The sequence below is a fragment of the Notolabrus celidotus genome, chromosome 20 (assembly GCF_009762535.1).
Source record: "Notolabrus celidotus isolate fNotCel1 chromosome 20, fNotCel1.pri, whole genome shotgun sequence".
Taxonomy (NCBI): Eukaryota; Metazoa; Chordata; class Actinopteri; order Labriformes; family Labridae; genus Notolabrus; species Notolabrus celidotus.
In genome coordinates, this window is record NC_048291.1 from 2590413 (window position 1) to 2609425 (window position 19013).

Genomic DNA, 19013 nt, shown 5'->3' on the forward strand with positions numbered 1-19013 from the left:
TTAAAGCTGTGATTACAGCTGCGGTGAACACGGCTCAGCGTCTGCTCGTGGTTTGAGGACGCCGGATCACAGAGCGCGTTCATCAGAACCCTCCGTCCTCAGCGATCAGGGGTGACGCAGAGCTTCAGGGACAGGCTGCGCTACAGAGCGCTAATCCTGCTTTCATGACAGATGGATGGATTATGTGTCCCGGTGACCCACTCTGCATCCAGGCCTGAGTTTACTTCTGCACCTGCACATGCTCACTTCAGAGCTCAGTGTTAAACAGAGCAGACTACAGTGTGTTCACTGAGACCGGATCAGACTGCAGCAACAAATACTGACACTCAGTTCATGAATCGACTGAGGGACGGAGGTGTGAAGAATCCTTTCTTTACGCTCACCTCTCTCCCTCCACGTTTGATTCAGACTCTACAGGGTTAAAGTATTCATGCAGGAGGGTTTGAGGAAACACTGACATCAGTTTATTTTACTGAGTTCAGGATGGAGAGGTAAAGACTGAGTGGATTCATCAATAGTTAGAAGAACTCTGTAAGAACTCTTGACTTTCTTTAATCTCACTAACGACAGATCTCTACGGCTCAGAGGTTTAAAGATGAAAGAGAGAGAAGGAAAGATGTCGGAGCTCTTTGCAGTAACAGAGGTTTTATTGTGAATCTTGTTTTCCATCAAACGTCCAGATCAGTACATTTTTTGCAGTAATAATATTTGATTTGTTAACAAAAGTACCAACATGTGAGAGAGAGAGAGAGAGAGTTCTGCTCTGCTGGGAGGAAAAGAGACTGTTAGCTAAACCATAACCAGGTAATAAAGGTGTAAAAGCTCCCAGTGGACCAGATGCAGGTTCAGGTTAGGAAATGTCCCCCTGCGGAGGAGAGGTGGAGTCCAGGCCGAGACGCGTCTGACTGCTAAATGCTAACAGCTGATTTACACATTAGAAAAGGTGATCCACTTCCTCTACCTCACACCAATATAAGCCGTCACCGCTCCCGTTAGATCTGCAGAGGGATGGATGTTGATCGGTGCCGTGGCTCCGGCCCGACGCCGCGTCTCCACTTCGGTCCTTCCCTCTACGGTTGAGGTGAAGCTCCGAATTTGGCGCTGAGCTTGGTGACCAGAGCCATGATTTTAGGGTTGCTCTGGTACTTGGAGATGTTGGCCGGGTTCTGAGCCACGTCCTGGAAGGCGGCCATCACCTCAGGGTCCTGGAGGTAAAATGAAACAGAGTCAGTCACAGGATGGTCTCCTGAAGGAGAGACCGAGGAGGTTTCACTCCTCTGCAGCTCCGTGCCGTTTCTCTCTGCGGCTCATCATCTAACTGACCTCCTGTGTCCTCACACTCAGAGTGATGCTGCAGGGAACAGCTTTAATTAAACATGAGGACAGTGAACAGATTATTTATAATGGCAGATTTTTAAAGTTTGATGTTTTAGACAAACTCAAGAGAAAATGTTTCCTACGTTCAGCTAGAGCCGGACAGAGATCAGGTTCACTTTAACTTCTGATGTTTATCAGGAGAGATCTTTAGAGAGCTTAAAGTATGTTTGTCTGGAGCTGTCTACACACACAGCAAACCTGAGTGTGTTACAGTGAAAGTCTGTGACTGTGGACACAGAGTGGGGATCAGTGGGTAAGCTGTCTCACCTTCATGGCGTTGAGCAGCTCAGGATCCTTCAGGAAATCCCCGAGACCCGGCATACCAGCAGGAGCTCCTCCGGGGAACCCAGCAGGACCTGAGAGACAAACACGGCAATTCTTACAGGAAGCAGAACTTGTTATTACACCTACAGGTGATGGAGCATGCTCAGTGGGAGCAGCTGCTGCCATCACTCTGAACACTGACTCTAATGAAGTCATCAAAGAGAGCTTCAGGGTCTCATCCCTTCATTAAGGTTATCCCTGTGACCACATGTCAGGTGTCCCTCCCTTCCCATCATGCATTGCTGCCTACCTGGGAAGAATCCTCCTCCAGGCTGTCTGGCTTCCTCCTCCTGCTCGGAGACAAAAAGAGAGAGACGTTTGAAGGTATACAGGTGATGATGGAGGTCTTTCATGGAGTCTGAGCTGTTTTAGTTTCAGTCTGAGGAAAGGTGTTCAGATCAGAGCAGCCAGGACGAGACCTGCAGAGTCCGTCTTCAGGTCTCAGCCCGTCTGGACACCAAACACAGAGTGAGAGGATCGACGAGTGATCCTGTCTTTAAAGTAAACTGAAGCGGATTAAACAATGAGGGTCTGAGCTGGTCCTGGGTGTTTTCAGAAAGTCTGGCAGGTACAGTAACAGGTACTAAAGTGGGCGGGGCTTAGTCATGGTCAGGTGTGAAGGATGTTTGAGTGTCAGTTAGAGACGGATCAGTCTCCTCCTCACCCTCTGAGCCCGGGCGTGCTCCTCTCGGGCTTTCTTTATCCGCTCCTGCTTCTCCTTGATCTCCTTCTCTTCCCTCTTGCGCTCGTATTTGCGTCTGTGCTCAGAGATCTTACTCGCCTGTGAACAGAGAGGAGACATGAACAGTTTGGATCATCAGGGTCCAGATCAGTCTGTCAGGACGTGCCTGTTCCTCTGCAGGAGGACGGGGTCACACAGAGACAGAGCTGAGACTCAGAACTGTTAATGTCAGGTAGAAACACTGGACTGTACAGAACCACACACAGAATCTAAGTCCAGGCCCCCTCCCCCCCTCCTCCTCCTCCTCACCCTACCTTGGGCTGGACCTCCTTCAGCATGGCGCTGGTGTCCTCGTCGTAGTCTAGTTTACAGGCTGTGGCCAAGTCCTTCGCTGAGTCCTCCCAGTGACCCAGCATCCTGAGGAGACCAGAGACCAGAGGAAAGACTCAGGAGTCTGCAAGAGCGCTGAGGAACAGTGCACGTGTGTGTGTGTGTGTATTAGTGTGTGTGCGTGTAGTAGTGTGTGTACCTGTGGGCCTTCCCTCTCCACTTGTAGGGCTGAGCGGAGTCCGGGTTGATGCTGATGGCTCTGTCACAGTCTCTGATGGCTGCGTTTGGTTTCTGCATCTTGATGAAGACACTGAAAAAGAAAGGAGCAGGGTCACACACACACACAGAGAGGAGCAGGGTTACACACACACACACACAAGAGGAGCAGGGTCACACACACAAACACACACACAGAGAGGAGCAGGGTTACACACACACACACAGAGGAGCAGGGTCACACACACAGACAGACAGACAGACAGACAGACAGAGAGAGGAGCAGGGTCACACACACAGACAGACAGAGAGAGGAGCAGGGTCACACACACAAACACACACACACACACACACACACACACATAGAGGAGCAGGGTCACACACACAGACAGACAGACAGACAGAGAGAGGAGCAGGGTCACACACACAAACAGAGGAGCAGGGTCTCACACACAGACAGACAGACAGACAGAGAGAGGAGCAGGGTCACACACACAGACAGACAGACAGACAGACAGACAGACAGACAGACAGACAGAGAGAGGAGCAGGGTCACACACACAGACAGACAGAGAGAGGAGCAGGGTCACACACACAGACAGACAGACAGAGAGAGGAGCAGGGTCACACACACAGACAGACAGACAGAGAGAGGAGCAGGGTCTCACACACAGACAGACAGAGAGAGGAGCAGGGTCACACACACAGACAGACAGAGAGAGGAGCAGGGTCACACACAGAGACAGAGAGAGGAGCAGGGTCACACACACAGACAGACAGAGAGAGGAGCAGGGTCACACACACAGACAGACAGACAGAGAGAGGAGCAGGGTCTCACACACAGACAGACGGAGAGAGGAGCAGGGTCACACACAGAGACAGAGAGAGGAGCAGGGTCACACACACAGACGGAGAGAGGAGCAGGGTCACACAGAGACAGAGAGAGGAGCAGGGTCACACACACAGACGGAGAGAGGAGCAGGGTCACACACACAGACGGAGAGAGGAGCAGGGTCACACACAGAGACAGAGAGAGGAGCAGGGTCACACACAGAGACAGAGAGAGGAGCAGGGTCACACACAGAGACAGAGAGTGGAGCAGGGTCACACACAGAGACAGAGAGAGGAGCAGGGTCACACACAGAGACAGAGAGAGGAGCAGGGTCACACACAGAGACAGAGAGAGGAGCAGGGTCACAGTTACCTGAGAGGAGGAGGAGGACTCACCTGGCTCTCTTGGCGTACAGGATGGCTGAGCACGGGTTCAGCTTGACGGCTTCAGTGAAGAGATCCAGAGCTTTGGGCAGATCACCTGAAGGAGACCAAACATTACTCAGGTACAGAGAGAGACCTTAATCCAGAATCTGAGTCCGCTCAGAGCGTCCTCCTACCTTCACCGAGAGCGTCTATGGCCTCCATCTTCTTCTCGTTGGCCTGATCCATCATCTCATCTGTGACCTGAGGAGAGGGAAGCACTCAGGTGTTCAATGAGTCCAGTTTACTGTCTCAGACCTGGACCCTCTTCAAACCCCCTCACACAGAGAGGTCAGATCCTTACAGAGTGATGTAATATTAAAGGGTTAATGCAAAAGGTTCACCTCTAAGTTTTCAATCTGTCCCATGTCCTGAGGGTCGTCAGTGTCCGGCTCGATCACTCCCTCATCCTCGATTTCTGAGACAACAAACAAACAAACAAACAAACAAACAAACAATCATTAAAATAATCAATCCCATCATGAGCTTCAAACCCTGACAAACAGAGCTCCACAGAAACTTTCTCAGGTTGTAAGATAGAACATCTGAACATCTGTAGACCTGATCCTTTCTCCCTGTGAGGACTCAGGCCTCACACTGATCCTCTCTCCGTGTGAGGACTCAGGCCTCACACTGATCCTCTCTCCCTGTGAGGACTCAGGCCTCAAACTGATCCTCTCTCCCTGTGAGAATACAGACCTCAAACTGATCTGCTCTCCTTGTGAGGATTCAGACTCACACTGATCCTCTCTCCCTGTGAGGACTCAGGCCTCAAACTGATCTGCTCTCCCTGTGAGGACTCAGACCTCAAACTGAAGCGTCCTCTGGAGATCATTAAATATAAATCAGCGTCCTGAGCACATAAATGTCCTCCGGGTCAGCTGTTTCCTGTCCCTGCTCTTCACGCCGGAAATTATTCAACTTTAGAATCACACGGCGTCCTCTCTCTCACGGACCAATCAAAATCTAGAAGGGGCGGGGCTTCTGATCGCAAATTTGTCAACAATGCCGTACGTTACCTATCTCACTCTCCTCGCTCTCAGACTGCCCCGGAGGCTTGGGCTCAGGAGCTGCTGCTGGCGTAGGAGGAGGACCACAAGGACAGCCGCCCTGCAGGTGAGACAGGTGAGACAGGTAACAGGTGAGACAGGTACAACACATGAGACAGGTGAGACAGATAACTGAAGAGTTTAAAATGAAGTTGTGATACATGTCTCACCTGGCATGAGCTCTTGGTCTCAGGTGGAGGAGGGATTGTTGCTCCCATGCTGTAAATGAAAGGATGGATTAAACTTCAGCAGGTGATTAAGATCCGCCTCCTTCTTCTTCTTCAGGTGTTCTGTTTGCAGGTAAATCACACCTGTGTTCATGATTAAAGCTCCTGTGAAGAGTCTCAGACTGAAACAGATCCATCCTGAGGCGTCTTCATGACAACAAACAGCAAACACTTCTCACTGAGTCACAGAGTGAGAGGTTTCCGTTTGTCCACAGGGGGCGCCGAAACCCAGACCGAACGTTCCTCACAGGAGCTTTAATTTATCTATAAAATCCTATCTATACATTTCATCATAAAATACACTTTCACTAAACACACATTATTATAAACAACACACAAACATCATGACAGGGTTAGGATTATTCTCTTTATCTGTGTTGATAATAACTTCATCTGAAAATTCATCTGAATATTTTATTAATTTTAAACAGATTATTTTATTAAAGATTTTAATGCAATAACTCTGTATTGTCGGAGCCAGAGTCTGGTTCGCCTTGCCGGCAGTAAGTCGAATTCGTTCCCGGTGGGGGTTGGACTCCGCCAGGGCTGCCCTTTGTCACCGGTTCTGTTCATAACTTTTATGGACAGAATTTCTAGGCGCAGCCAAGTGGCGGGGGGTTTCCGGTTCGGTGGCCTTGGGATTCCGTCTCTGCTCTTTGCAGATGATGTCGTCCTACTGGCTCCATCGAGCGGTGACCTCCAGCTCGCGCTGGGACGGTTTGCAGCTGAGTGTGAAGCAGCGGGGATGGGGATCAGCACCTCCAAGTCTGAGGCCATGGTGCTCAGTCGGAAAAGGGTGGCCTGCCCTCTCCGGGTCGGAGGGGAGTCTTTGCCCCAGGCGGAGGAGTTTAAGTATCTCGGGGTCTTGTTCACGAGTGAGGGGAAAAGGGAGCGGGAGATTGACAGACGGATCAGGGCGGCGTCTGCAGTGATGCGGGCGCTGTACCGGTCTGTCGTGGTGAAGAGAGAGCTGAGCCAGAAGGCAAAGCTCTCAATTTACCGGTCAATCTACGTTCCGACCCTCACCTATGGTCACGAGCTGTGGGTAGTGACCGAAAGAACGAGATCGCGAATACAAGCGGCCGAAATGAGCTTTCTCCGCAGGGTGTCTGGGCTCAGCCTTAGAGAGAGGGTCAGGAGCTCAGACATCCGGGAGAGGCTCAAAGTAGAGCCGCTGCTCCTCCGGATCGAGAGGAGCCAGATGAGGTGGTTCGGGCATCTGGTTAGGACGCCTCCCGGGCGTCTCCCTGGGGAGGTGTTTCGGGCATGTCCGACTGGGAGGAGGCCACGGGGAAGGCCCAGGACACGCTGGCGAGCCTATGTCTCTCAGCTGGCCTGGGAGCGCCTCGGTATCCTCCCAGAAGAGCTGGTGGAAGTGGCCGGGGAGAGGAGTGTCTGGGCTTCCCTGCTGAGACTGCTGCCCCCGCGACCCGGACCCGGATAAGCGGAAGAAGATGGATGGATGGATGGATGCAATAACTCATCTGTTAAAGTCTCTGAGTTCATGTCACTCATGTTTTTAATGTTGGTATCAGACTGAAACAGATTCAACTCTCCTGCTGCGGCACGTTCAGAGAGTTAGAGCATGAACACTGACTCTTTATCTGATGCTCTGTGAGGTGACGGCTTATTATTTGCTTTCACTCAAACACCATGCTTCATGTATTTGTGTTGTAAATGTGCAGGTGATTCTGTATTTATGGACCTCTACAGCTCAGTCCATAGGGACTTGGCTTGGGAACTGAAGGGTCGCCGGTTCGAGTCCCAGTATGGACGAAGTTTGGCAAGTGGACTGGTGGCTGGAGAGATGCTGGTTCACTTGTCTGGGCACTGCCGAGGTGCCCTTGAGCAAGGCACCGAACCCCCAACTGCTTAGGGTGAGCTGGTTGATGGCAGTATCCTCACTCTGTTCACTGCATGTTTCTACATTGTATGGATATACCAAAAAAACCTGTATGTGTAGCATGTCCAAAAAATAGGACGAGTGAAAAAAATGTAATTCCCCCCCCCCCCTGGGTAATAATGAAGTACCTTCACTTTTTATAATGACGCACATGTATGCACCTTGTTTCTCCTGTTAGGAGTGTCTTTTTTCCCAGTCTCATTATTATGTGTTTTTCTTTTCTGCATTTAAATGAAAAATTAAAAAAATGTAAACTTCAATGCAAATTACAATGTCATTGAATTTCACTCAATAAACAGAAGTGGCAAAAAAACAACAACACCATGGTTCCTGTTTGCTGAGGACAGAGTACGAGCTGAGAGCTTCAGGATGTGAGGAGGAGCAGCACTTCGCTTCATACCTGACCTGAGATCACAGATCAGAGATTTAATACTCAGGTTCAGAATCTGTGTTTGAATCAGGAGTGTCTTTATTCCTCCTCTTCACTGTGCAGACAGTTTGTTCTTTATTTAAAGTATCTTCATATCAAAGCCTGTCTCAGTTAAAGCAGGAGAATCTACTGATGTAAATAAAGTCTGAGACTTTAACAGAGCATCCTGTCAGTCTCTGCTGCAGGCAGCTCCTCTGCGCAGACTCAGATCACTTCTTTGTGTTTATTTGATTTAAACTGAACCTCTAATAAACATAATGAACACCTGTCTCTGCACCTCAGCTGCTCTCTGGCACGGGGACTGGCAGCAGGTGAGGTGCACTCACTCACTCACTCACTCACTCACTCACGCGCTCACTCACTCACCCGTGCAGCCAGGTGCGGAGGAAGGCCAGCTCCGGCAGGTGCAGGATGTCAGGACTGGTCTCACACAGCTGCACGAAGCCCTTTAACTCGGACACTTTCCGTGGGTCCATTCTGCCCCGTCACGACCAGCACACTGCGCGCCACACACACAGACACACACAGACACACAGACACACAGACACAGAGACACACACACACACACACACACACACACACACACACACACACACACACACACACACACACACACAGTCAGATGTTTACCTGCACAGGTACTGACTCACCTGCAGGAAGAAGAAGCTAGGTGTGCCCGCGTGCTGGGATTGAATGAGCGCGTGCTAATGTCACACTCAGTCTACTGTAATAAACACCGCGAGCACACACACACATCATTACTGATCCAGATGTGAGGACCTGTACCAGGAGCAGGTCAGAAGGTTCTGGAAATGTGAAGCATGACGCGCAGACTGTTTGACGCATAATCACGTCGTTAGCTGCAACACAGGCCAACATCAAAGAACTACAAATCACACACCGACTACCCCTTTCAGCTACAACAACAACACGCACCTGATCCAAGAGAGCAGGAGAGCACACCTGAAGCCCGAGAAAATGACCCACAGTGTGAAGTTCTGCTGTTATTTATGTCTCAACTACACTGCTTCACGGATAGATGCGTCGATCCGGGTTTTCATTCAGGCGAGCCACGGACAACCCCGAAGGACCCCTGATATCTGCGCCCTGAGTGCAGGCTGGCAGGCAGGACGCGAATCATACGGAAGTCCTGAACAGACATATAATATTTTAATATATAATATAATATAATATAATATAATATAATATAATATTATATTATATAATATTATATTATATTATATTATATTATATTATATTATATTATATTATATTATATTACATTTTATTATATTATATTATATTATATTATATTATATTATATTACATTTTATTATATTATATTATATTATATTATATTATATTATATTATATTATGTTATGTTACATTTTATTATATTATATTATGTTACATTTTATTATATTATATTATATTATATATATTACATTATATTATATTGCATTATATTGTTTTATATTATACTATATCATATTATGTTATGTTACATTTTATTATATTATATTATATTATATTATATTATATTATATATATTATATTATATTATATTATATTATATTATATTATATTATATATATTATATTACGTTATATTATATCATACTATATTATATCATATTATATTATATTAAATTACATTATATTATATTATACTATATTATACTATATTATATTATATTACATCTTATTATATTATATTATATTATATTATATTATATTATATTATATTATATTATATTATATTATATTACATTTTATTATATTATATTATATTATATTATATTATATTATATTATATTATGTTATGTTATGTTACATTTTATTATATTATATTATGTTACATTTTATTATATTATATTATATTATATATATTACATTATATTATATTGCATTATATTGTTTTATATTATACTATATCATATTATGTTATGTTACATTTTATTATATTATATTATATTATATTATATTATATTATATTATATATATTATATTATATTATATTATTATATTATATATATATATTATATTACGTTATATTATATCATACTATATTATATTATATTATATTATATTATATATATTAAATTACATTATATTATATTATACTATATTATACTATATTATATTATATTACATCTTATTATATTATATTATATTATATTATATTATATTATATTATATTATATTATATTATATTATATTACGTTATATTATATCATACTATATTATATCCTATTATATTATATTAAATTACATTATATTAAATTACATTATATTATATATACTTTATTGGTCTCCCATTTGTAAAAGCTTACAACACAGGAAAGAGGAATACAACAATGTACTTCCAAATTTTAAAATATAGGTGGGAGTCTGTGCCTGACAGACAGCACTCAGGGCTGGGCCTCCCCTCCACAGTGATCCGGGAGCAAACATGGAGCTGTGAGCTAACGAGGCTTAAAGTCAAACTCACAGAAACTAGACTTTAACACGAAGACCTGGATGTTGGTGAGAGAGGGACTCACCGAGTCTTTGTAGGTCCCCGGTCTTTGTCGGAGTCTCTTTCCCCCCCCCGGTCCCTCTTGAGTCTCAGGACGTCATGCTGTGACTCGGTGTCATCCAGGTGCAGAGATGTTACCTTCAGGCTTCAGGTCCGCTGTGAGGCTGCTGCCCCGGGGCCGCTGGAGTCCAGGTGAGCCGGTCTGAGGACCTCAAGAACCGGTCTGAGACACCTGATGATCTTTACTGTTCCTCCTCTACAGATGAAACTCTGAGCAGTTAGTCCTCAGATTACAGATATTACTCAGATTATAGATTATATATAACACAGATTGTGACTCTTTACCTTCATACACCTGTTTACCTGTCCTTACTGAGTGTGTCCTGCAGAGAGGATGAAGACTACAGCTCCACATGTCGTCCTCCTGCAGACTCACCTTCATCCAGCTGGATTCACTTTGACTTTATGAAACTGCAACCAAATCAAACTTCACATAATCTGATTCTGTGTTAACATCCATCTGATCCATGCTGCTCAGAGAGAGAGGAAGAACATCAGCTGCTGCACTACATCCACAAAGACTGGTGTCTGTTATAATGTGACCTGTGTGATCATCATGTCCTCTCTGATTCAACAGAAGAGGACAGAGTCTAACCCTCCACCTGAGGACCTGACCTTCATAATAACAGTCTGAACTGCAGCAGCATCAGAATAAGAGAGAGCAGCGTGATATCAGCGTCTCTCTGCAGACGTCGAAGTCTTTAAACACTCTGTGTGTTCATCAGAGTCCTCACATGAAGTAATAGAACTCTGTGTGTGTATGTGTGTGTGTGTGTGTGTGTGTGTGTGTGTGTGTGTGTGTGTGTTAGCTCGCCCTCTGTACGTCCTGCAGCAGTTCACTCATTTACACGAGGAGCTTTAAAGAGTCAAGCTTCAGAGCCGAGCTCAGAGCTGTGGACCCGTCCTCTGACTCCAGACTGTCTCTCTCTGCAGGATGTGTCCGCTGTCCCTGCAGAGACATCTCTGTGAAACCAGGAGGTCTGAAACCAAAGACGGTCCCCCCTCGGTACCTGGGTCAGCCCAGCCCCTTCACCCACCCACACCTCGTCAAACAGGGTGAGTCCATCCTGTGGTTTGATCCTGTCTTTCCTTCAGTCCCGTCAGCACAGACTGAGCATGTGCAGGACTCTGTGGGCGGGGGGGGTTCATGCTCTGATGAGACTGAGACATCACAGGGAACAGATTCATGTCCCTCAAAGACTCTTCCTGCCTCACACAGACACAAACATCCTGTAGTCTCAGAAACCGTGTGAACCAGGTCTCTGTCCTCAGGTGAGGTGACCCCCGGTCTGACCCAGACAGAGTTCGAGCTCCGCAGACACCGGCTGGCCTCGCTCATCGAGGCGCAGGCCGACCGGCTGGGACCCTCGGCCTCCTCCGGCACTCATGTGGTCATCGTCCTATCCCACCCGACCCGCTACATGACCAACGACATCCCGTACCACTTCCACCAAAACCAGGTGAGTTCCCTCTTTCACCCTGTTCCTCTGAAGGCTTAAAGCAGCAGGATCTGAGGATCTGAATGGGCTCACAGCAGGATCTGAGGATCTGAACTGGCTCACAGCAGGATTTGAGGATCTGAACGGGCTCACAGCAGGAGGGAGCGTGGACTTAGATATCTGTGGAGTATCTGAAGGTCTGGCCTGCCCGGTTTGTGTCCTCTCTCTGTGTCTGACCTGAAGCTGAATGTCTCCTCAGGACTTTCTCTACCTCAGCGGCTTCCTGGAGCCCGACAGTGCCTTAGTCCTTTACGGGAAAGGACGGCCGGACCAGGCCATCCTGTTTGCCCCCCGCAGAGACCCGGGCAGAGAGCTGTGGGACGGGCCGCGCTCAGGGAAGGACGGGGCGGCCGCTCTGACCGGCGTGGAGAGAGTCCACTGCTCGGAGGAGCTGGGTCTGGTGCTGAAGAGTCTCAGAGGTGAGTGGAGGCCGTCTCTCAGGACTGACCTTTGACCTTAGAGATGTTTTCAGTGTCACAGGTGAACCCCGCAGACTGTGAAGCCCCGCCCCTCTTAGTTACTGTTGCCGTGCACTCTGCCCCCTCAGGCAGCACGTTGTGGTACGACAGCTCTCAGCCCGCCCACCCTGGACTCCATCAGACTCACGTGGCTCCCGTCCTGGAGGCGGGGCCGATGCCTCGCTCCGTCCGGCCCCTCATCCACTCCCTGAGGGCCTTGAAGAGCTCTGCAGAGGTGGCGCTCATGCAGGCGGCGGGTCACATCACGGCACAGGTAAGGTTCTGTCTGAGGATCACAGGGTCATGTGTTAGCATGTGTTAGCACGCCTCTTAAAGGCAGACGCTCAGTTCCCTCGCTCTGACTCTGACTCTGACTCTGACTCTGTCCTCCAGGCCTTCAGGAGGACGATGGCTTCCTCTCGAGGAGACGTGGACGAGGCCGTGCTCTTTGCTACGGTAACTCAGAGACTGTGTCTCACTCATCATGGTCACTGAAGACTTCTGAAGCTTTCAGGAGGACTTAGTTTTCTCTGTGTGAAGCAGTTTGTCCTCACAGCGTGTTCCTTGGTTTACTAGTCCACATACACATGTTCAAACCTGAGGCGCCCCGTGTACAGAGGCCGAAGTCCTCAACGTAGACTGCCTGGTTTGAATACAGCCTGAGGGTCTGTAAGTCACTCCTCTCTCTCTCTCGCTCTCTCTCTCTCTCCCTGATCAGTTTGATTTTGAGAACCGGGTCCATGGAGCTAACTTCCTGGCGTACCCACCGGTGGTCGCTGGAGGGAACCGAGCGAACACTCTGCACTACATCAACAACAACCAGATCATCAAGGTGAGGACTCTGACTGACTCTGACTCTGACTCTGAGTGGCGTCATGTGACCGCGGTGGAGCGGCATTTAAGATGAGTCTGATCTGAGTGTTTGTTGTCCTCCGTCAGGACGGGGAGATGGTGCTGCTGGACGGAGGCTGTGAATACTATGGTTACGTCAGTGACATCACCCGGACATGGCCCGTGAATGGAAAGTAAGTTTATATACTTTATGTAGTGAAGTGACAGCAGGAGGTGGCGCTGTCTCTAAATTAAGACCTCTCAGACCTGATCCTCATCCTCAGACCTGATCCTCATCCTCAGACCTGATCCTCATCCTCAGACCTGATCCTTCCTTTCCTCTGACATCAGGCAGGACTGTTGTTCTGGTTCTTCTTTGGTCTTTGCTCAAAGGACAGGGCCCTGGATGGAGCAGGAGTCTGGGGGGTGACATGTCAGGCTGGACTCTATGTACAGGGAGCACAAGACTCCATCACTCAGAGGCCATTTGGTGGATCCAGGATCTGGTCTCTGGTGGTCTGACTCATGTACAGACAGGAACTTGACTCTTTGCTTCTCTCCCCGTCAGGTTCAGCCCGGCTCAGGTGGAGCTGTATGAAGCCGTGCTGGAGGTGCAGCGCTCCTGCTTGTCTCTGTGCTCCCCGGGGGTCAGTCTGGATCACATCTACAGCACCATGCTGGCTCTGTTAGGACGCCAGCTCAGACGGCTCGGCATCGTCAAGACCAGCAGCAGTGATACTGACGTGCTGAAGGTAATATGATCAGGAAACAGACACTGAGGGAGGGGGGAGCGTTTATGAAGATTCACTGACGGCTCCAGAGAAGATCTGCAGGAAACGTTTCAAGACCTGAAGTCTGAGCTGCTGCAGAGTCTCAGTGAGATGATGGTTTCATGTCCCCTCTGAGGTTCAACATGTTGATAGAGATGGTTTAAGTCTATATGGGGGCACGCTCTCTTCAGCAAAGCACTCGCCAAACCTCAAACATCATGTTCTCATGTGACTGTAACAGAGCAGTTCCTCTCCTGCAGAGTTTCTGCTCAGAACAAAAACAAGACAAACTTTAATGGATGAGTTCAAACTGTGGCTCTGTGAGTTTAAGGTCCACAGATATGAAGACAGAGTTATGATGTCTGCACATCTTCAGAACTCAGACAGACCCTTCTGAGTGTTTCTCTAGCACAGACCCCACACCTGGTCTCTACTGCACACCTGCAGCTCAGGTCTGTCTCCTGGTCTCTGATTTAGAGTGGACAGGTGAGGACATCAATCAATCAATCTTTATCTGTATAGCGCCAAATCACAACAAACGTTATCTCAAGACGCTTTTACAAACAGAGCAGGTCTACACCACTCTATGTCAAATTATGAACAGAGACCCAACACCAAGACAGGGTAAGACTCAGTCTGACCCCACCTTAATCCATCATGAGCATTGCACCTCGCAGTATTTAGCTAGTTACAGTGGAGAGGACAAACTTCCTTTAACAGGCAGAAACCTCCAGCAGAACCAGACTCATGTTAGACACACATCTGCCTCAACCGAGTTGGGTCTTGAAAGAGGGATAGAGGAGAGTAAGAGGGAGCGGTGATAGTGATGAGACGAGTAGTAGAAGCTGTTGCCGCTGGAGTCCAGCACGTCCGCAGCAGGAGGACGTCTACGGCAGCTCAGAGGAACCTACGAGACAAGGGAGCTCAGGGACTCCAGAAAGGTCTATGGTTAGTAACTTTAATGGGACAGGGAGAGTTAAAGTAAGTGATGGGGGTTTGTGGGGAAGGGGCTGGGATAGGATCCTAGTGTGCAAGTCTAAGCCTATAGCAGCATAACTAAGACCTGGTCCAAGCCTGATCCAGCTCTAACTATAAGCTTTATCACAAAGGATAGTTTGAAGCCTACTCTTAAAAGTAGAGAGGGTGTCTGCCTCCAGGACCCTGACTGGTAGATTAATCCAAAGGAGAGGGGCCTGATAACTGAAGGCTCTACCTCCCATACTACTTTTAGAGATTTAAGGTACAACCAGCAGGCCTGCATGTAGGGAGCGTAGAGTTCTAGAGGGGTAATAGGGCACTATGAGCTCTTTAAGATACGAGGGTTCCTGATTTTTAAGGGTTTTGTAGGTTAAAAGAAGGATTTTAAGTTCTATTCTATATATTATGGGGAGCCAGTGTAGAGCGTAGAGCATCTGGCTCAGAGCGGTGAGGCTCAGGAGCTGCAGGGTGAACACGTGTTGATGTGACACCTCTCACTGCAGAGTCGGTCTCTGTGTCTGAAGAACGTCACAGTCTGAGAAATAAAGCCCAGTCAGGTCGCTCCTGAAGCTCACTTCATGAATGATGGACCTGCAGGGACCGCTCCGTCTCTTCAGGATCACCTCTAACTGTTGATCTCTGCTCCTCCTCCTCAGGCTGCTCGGAGGTACTGTCCTCACCACGTCGGTCACTACCTGGGCATGGACGTCCACGACACTCCGGAGCTCTCTCGCTCTCAGCCTCTGCAGCCCGGGATGGCCATCACCATCGAGCCAGGTACAGCACTGAGCTTTAACCACGAAGGTGAGGAGAAGTCCTCAAGGTGTGCAGCCGGGTCCGTGTTAGAGACGATGTGCAGAGCTTTAACTGGTTAGAAGAAGACTGAAGGTAACGCTGACACCATCAGGCAGACTCTCTCATAGAGCGGGTTTTAAGGCTGATCTGGATCTGTTGGACCATCTGAAGCGAGCCGCAGGAATAGCTTCAGTTCACTTTGTAAAGTCTCACAGAGAGCTGCTTGTTGGAGAGTTAAAGACGCATCAGGAGATCTTACAGTCGAGTCACAGTCCCAGTCAGACTCCCTCCTACCAGTGAGAGCTCCTCTGACGGAGAGTCTGCAGCTGGATCATCATCACACCGCCCCTCATCTCTCTCTCTCTCTCTCTCTCTCTCTCTCTCTCTCTCTCTCTCTCTCTCTCTCTCTCTCTCTCTCTCTCTCTCTCTCTCTCTCTCTCTCTCTCTCTCTCTCTCTCTCTCTCTCTCTCTCTCTCAGGGTTGTACATCGGCGAGGACAACGATCAGGTCCCGGAGCGTTTCCGCGGTCTGGGCATCAGGATCGAGGACGACGTGGTGATCCAGGACAAAGGAGGTCCTCTGGTCCTGTCCTCCGAAGCACCAAAGACCATCGCTGACGTGGAGCAGGCCTGTGCCCGGAGATAGGACAGGTGAGAGACTGACACCCAGGTGAGCCAGAGTCTCCACGCTGATGACATCATCAGGTACACGAGAGGTTGAACGGACGGCGGGGGACTCTGGCGTCCATCTCAGGAGGCTTCAAAGACTGGAACCTGATGTGAGGACAGACTTCACTGCTCTGTACACCGTTATCACAGAGACCGGTCCGGATCACGTGCAGCGGGTCCAGGTGGAGCTTAGACACAGACAGAGTAACCACGATAACCTCCTCCATCAGACCTCCACCTGCAGGGTCAGAGGTCAACTCCCGAGACCTTCATCTTCATCCATCATGTTTCAGGAAAACACATCGACTTAGAGAGTTCTTTGTTTGTTTGTTTGTTTGTTTGAGCTCAGAGTTTAAATCATGCTCACACTCTGTCCTCTATGAAGCTCTCACATCAAACTGCAGATGTTGAGCATCACTCACCATGTGTGTGTGTGTGTGTGTATGTGTGTGTTTGTGTGTGTGTTTGAAGTTAACTAACATGTTCGTCTGTTTAATAAAGGTCCTGGTAAACGTCGCTAACAGCTGTTATCGCTTTAACGCCAGAGAGAGTGTGTGTTCTTGTTTTTGTGACTTTGTGTGTGAGCAGATTAAAGTGATGTCTTTTAAATAAAGTTTGATCCTGTTCACTCTGAAGAGTTTGATCACACCTCCTCCAATAACCCATAAACTGCTGTTTGACTTTAATCTGTGATGACGAGGTTTTAATAAAGGTTCCTGACTCCAAAGTAAAAGCCTGTTTCAGACTAAAAGGTCAGAGGTCACGGAGGAATAAACTCAAAATGTCAAACTCAGATATTAGAGAGTGAAGCTGTTATGAGGTCGCTTCAAACTGTAAAACACATATTACATATTTAACTTTACATCCTGAGTTTAAAGATTATTTTTTTGAATGTTTTTAATCAGAAAAATACTGAAGCAAGTTTTGCAGCTAGTCAAAGTTACAAAGCCTTTTTCAGAAAGTAAAAGGATACATAAAACCGGTACAGATGTCCAAACATTCTCATGAAATGAGGTGAGGTGAGAGAAATCAATATTTAGTAAAAGAAAATTCAAAGCTTGGCAATGACATCGTGAATAAAAGTAGTATGCCGGGTATCTTTCTCGTCTTAGAGCCAGCTTTTCAGTGGCGGTTCTGGGGAGGGGCCAACAGGGGCCAGTGCCCCTGTAAAACTGAACCTGGACCCCCCCTGTGCCCCCCCCCCCTCCACACCAAACAAATATTATACAATAAAAAAAGCTTCGGTATCGTGCCGATGTTACAGGCAGAACACATGCGTGTGGCACTTGGTTCCAGTCCCTTAAAGCGCTAAGGGACTCATGTTGAGTGTAAACAGCCAATCAGCTGCTGTCAGTCTGCATGTTGATCTAGTACACAGTAGTATATATGTCTAGTATAAAGGGATGCACTGATGTTTTGCCAGGTTGTTCTCAGCCGGTCCTCGCCCTTCTCAGTCTCTTCTGTCAGGGTTGAATGTGACCCTCTGACAACACCCTTGGCCCCAGCCTGGCCCCCCCAGTAAAATTGCTCCAGAACCACCACTGCAGCTTTTCTCTTCTTCTTCTGTTCGCCATCTCTGAATGTGTTCATGATAAGCGTCCATAAACACACACACAGTACAGAATAATAAATAATATCATGTTATTTACACAGGGAGGATTTAATAAAGTGTTCAAACATCACTCAGAGTGTCGTCACTCTCTCAGGAAAAAAAACAGACTTATGGAGAGATTTAGAGACTTTAAGTTTTAAAATCCTTTAAGACTGTTTCAGGATCTGAACTCTGGAGCAGTTTCACCAAAACACAGAGACCGTCTAAGCTCAGTCTAGAGTTGAGCTCAGTCTAGATTTGATCTCAGTCTTCAGTCTAGAGTTGAGCTCAGTCTAGAGTTGAGCTCAGTCTAGAGTTGAGCTCAGTCTTCAGTCTAGATTTGATCTCAGTCTTCAGTCTAGAGTTGAGCTCAGTCTAGATTTGATCTCAGTCTTCAGTCTAGAGTTGAGCTCAGTCTAGAGTTGAGCTCAGTCTTCAGTCTAGATTTGATCTCAGTCTTCAGTCTAAAGTTGAGCTCAGTCTAGAGTTGAGCTCAGTCTAGAGTTAAGCTCAATCTAAATTTGAGCTCAGTCTAGATTTGAGCTCAGTCTAGAGTTGAGCTCAGTCCAAAGTTGAGCTCAGTTTAGAGTTGAGCTCAGTCTAGAGTTGAGCTCAGTCTAAAGTTGAGCTCAGTCTAAAGTTGAGCTCAGTCTAAAGTTGAGCTCAGTCTAGAGTTGAGCTCAGTCTAAAGTTGAGCTCAGTCTAAAGTTGAGCTCAGTCTAAAGTTGAGCTCAGTCTAGAGTTGAGCTCAGTCTAGAGTTGAGCTCAGTCTAGATTTGATCTCAGTCCTCAGTTTAGAGTTGAGCTCAGTCTAGAGTTAAGCTCAGTCTAGAGTTGAGCTCAGGTTAGAGTTGAGCTCAGTCTAAAGTTGAGCTCAGTCTAGAGTTGAGCTCAGTCTAGAGTTGAGCTCAGTCTAAAGTTGAGCTCAGTCTAAAGTTGAGCTCAGTCTAGAGTTGAGCTCAGTCTAGAGTTGAGCTCAGTCTAGAGTTGAGCTCAGTCTAGAGTTAAGCTCAGTCTAAAATTGAGCTCAGTCTAAAGTTGAGCTCAGTCTAG

The 19013-nt window shown here is 47.4% G+C and overlaps 2 protein-coding genes across 2 annotated transcripts; one reads left to right on the forward strand and one right to left on the reverse strand.

Moving 5' to 3' along the window:
- Positions 1-626: 626 nt before the first annotated feature.
- Positions 627-8863, reverse strand: st13 (ST13 Hsp70 interacting protein). Its single transcript, XM_034711695.1, has 13 exons — positions 8729-8863; positions 8159-8291; positions 5403-5451; positions 5203-5293; positions 4528-4601; positions 4321-4387; positions 4157-4241; positions 2913-3023; positions 2698-2800; positions 2366-2482; positions 1952-1991; positions 1645-1733; positions 627-1205 (listed from the first exon to the last, which is right to left on the reverse strand). Exons 2-13 carry the CDS (start codon positions 8266-8268, stop codon positions 1071-1073), a joined length of 1071 nt encoding a protein of 356 aa, XP_034567586.1. The 5' UTR covers positions 8269-8291; positions 8729-8863; the 3' UTR covers positions 627-1070.
- A 1331-nt stretch (positions 8864-10194) lies between these two features.
- Positions 10195-17096, forward strand: xpnpep3 (X-prolyl aminopeptidase 3, mitochondrial). Its single transcript, XM_034711237.1, has 11 exons — positions 10195-10502; positions 11304-11426; positions 11643-11830; positions 12069-12288; positions 12417-12601; positions 12721-12783; positions 13046-13159; positions 13267-13352; positions 13727-13910; positions 15563-15683; positions 16180-17096. The coding sequence occupies exons 1-11, from the start codon at positions 10442-10444 to the stop codon at positions 16344-16346; spliced, it is 1512 nt and encodes a 503-aa protein (XP_034567128.1). The 5' UTR covers positions 10195-10441; the 3' UTR covers positions 16347-17096.
- The last annotated feature ends 1917 nt before the right edge of the window (positions 17097-19013 follow it).

What these genes read in the sequence shown, in the direction of transcription:
- xpnpep3 (XM_034711237.1), top strand. Translation starts at nt 10,442, where the DNA reads ATGTTACCTTCAGGCTTCAGGTCCGCTGTGAGGCTGCTGCCCCGGGGC. An exon ending in CCGGGGCCGCTGGAGTCCAG is followed by an intron (nt 10,503 to 11,303) that starts GTGAGCCGGTCT and finishes CTCTCTCTGCAG; the next exon opens with GATGTGTCCGCTGTCCCTGC. An exon ending in AGGCCGTGCTCTTTGCTACG is followed by an intron (nt 12,784 to 13,045) that starts GTAACTCAGAGA and finishes CTCCCTGATCAG; the next exon opens with TTTGATTTTGAGAACCGGGT.
- st13 (XM_034711695.1), bottom strand. Translation starts at nt 8,268, where the DNA reads ATGGACCCACGGAAAGTGTCCGAGTTAAAGGGCTTCGTGCAGCTGTGT. An exon ending in TGGAGAGGGAAGGCCCACAG is followed by an intron (nt 2,801 to 2,912) that starts GTACACACACTA and finishes TGGTCTCCTCAG; the next exon opens with GATGCTGGGTCACTGGGAGG. An exon ending in TGAAGGAGGTCCAGCCCAAG is followed by an intron (nt 2,483 to 2,697) that starts GTAGGGTGAGGA and finishes CTCTGTTCACAG; the next exon opens with GCGAGTAAGATCTCTGAGCA.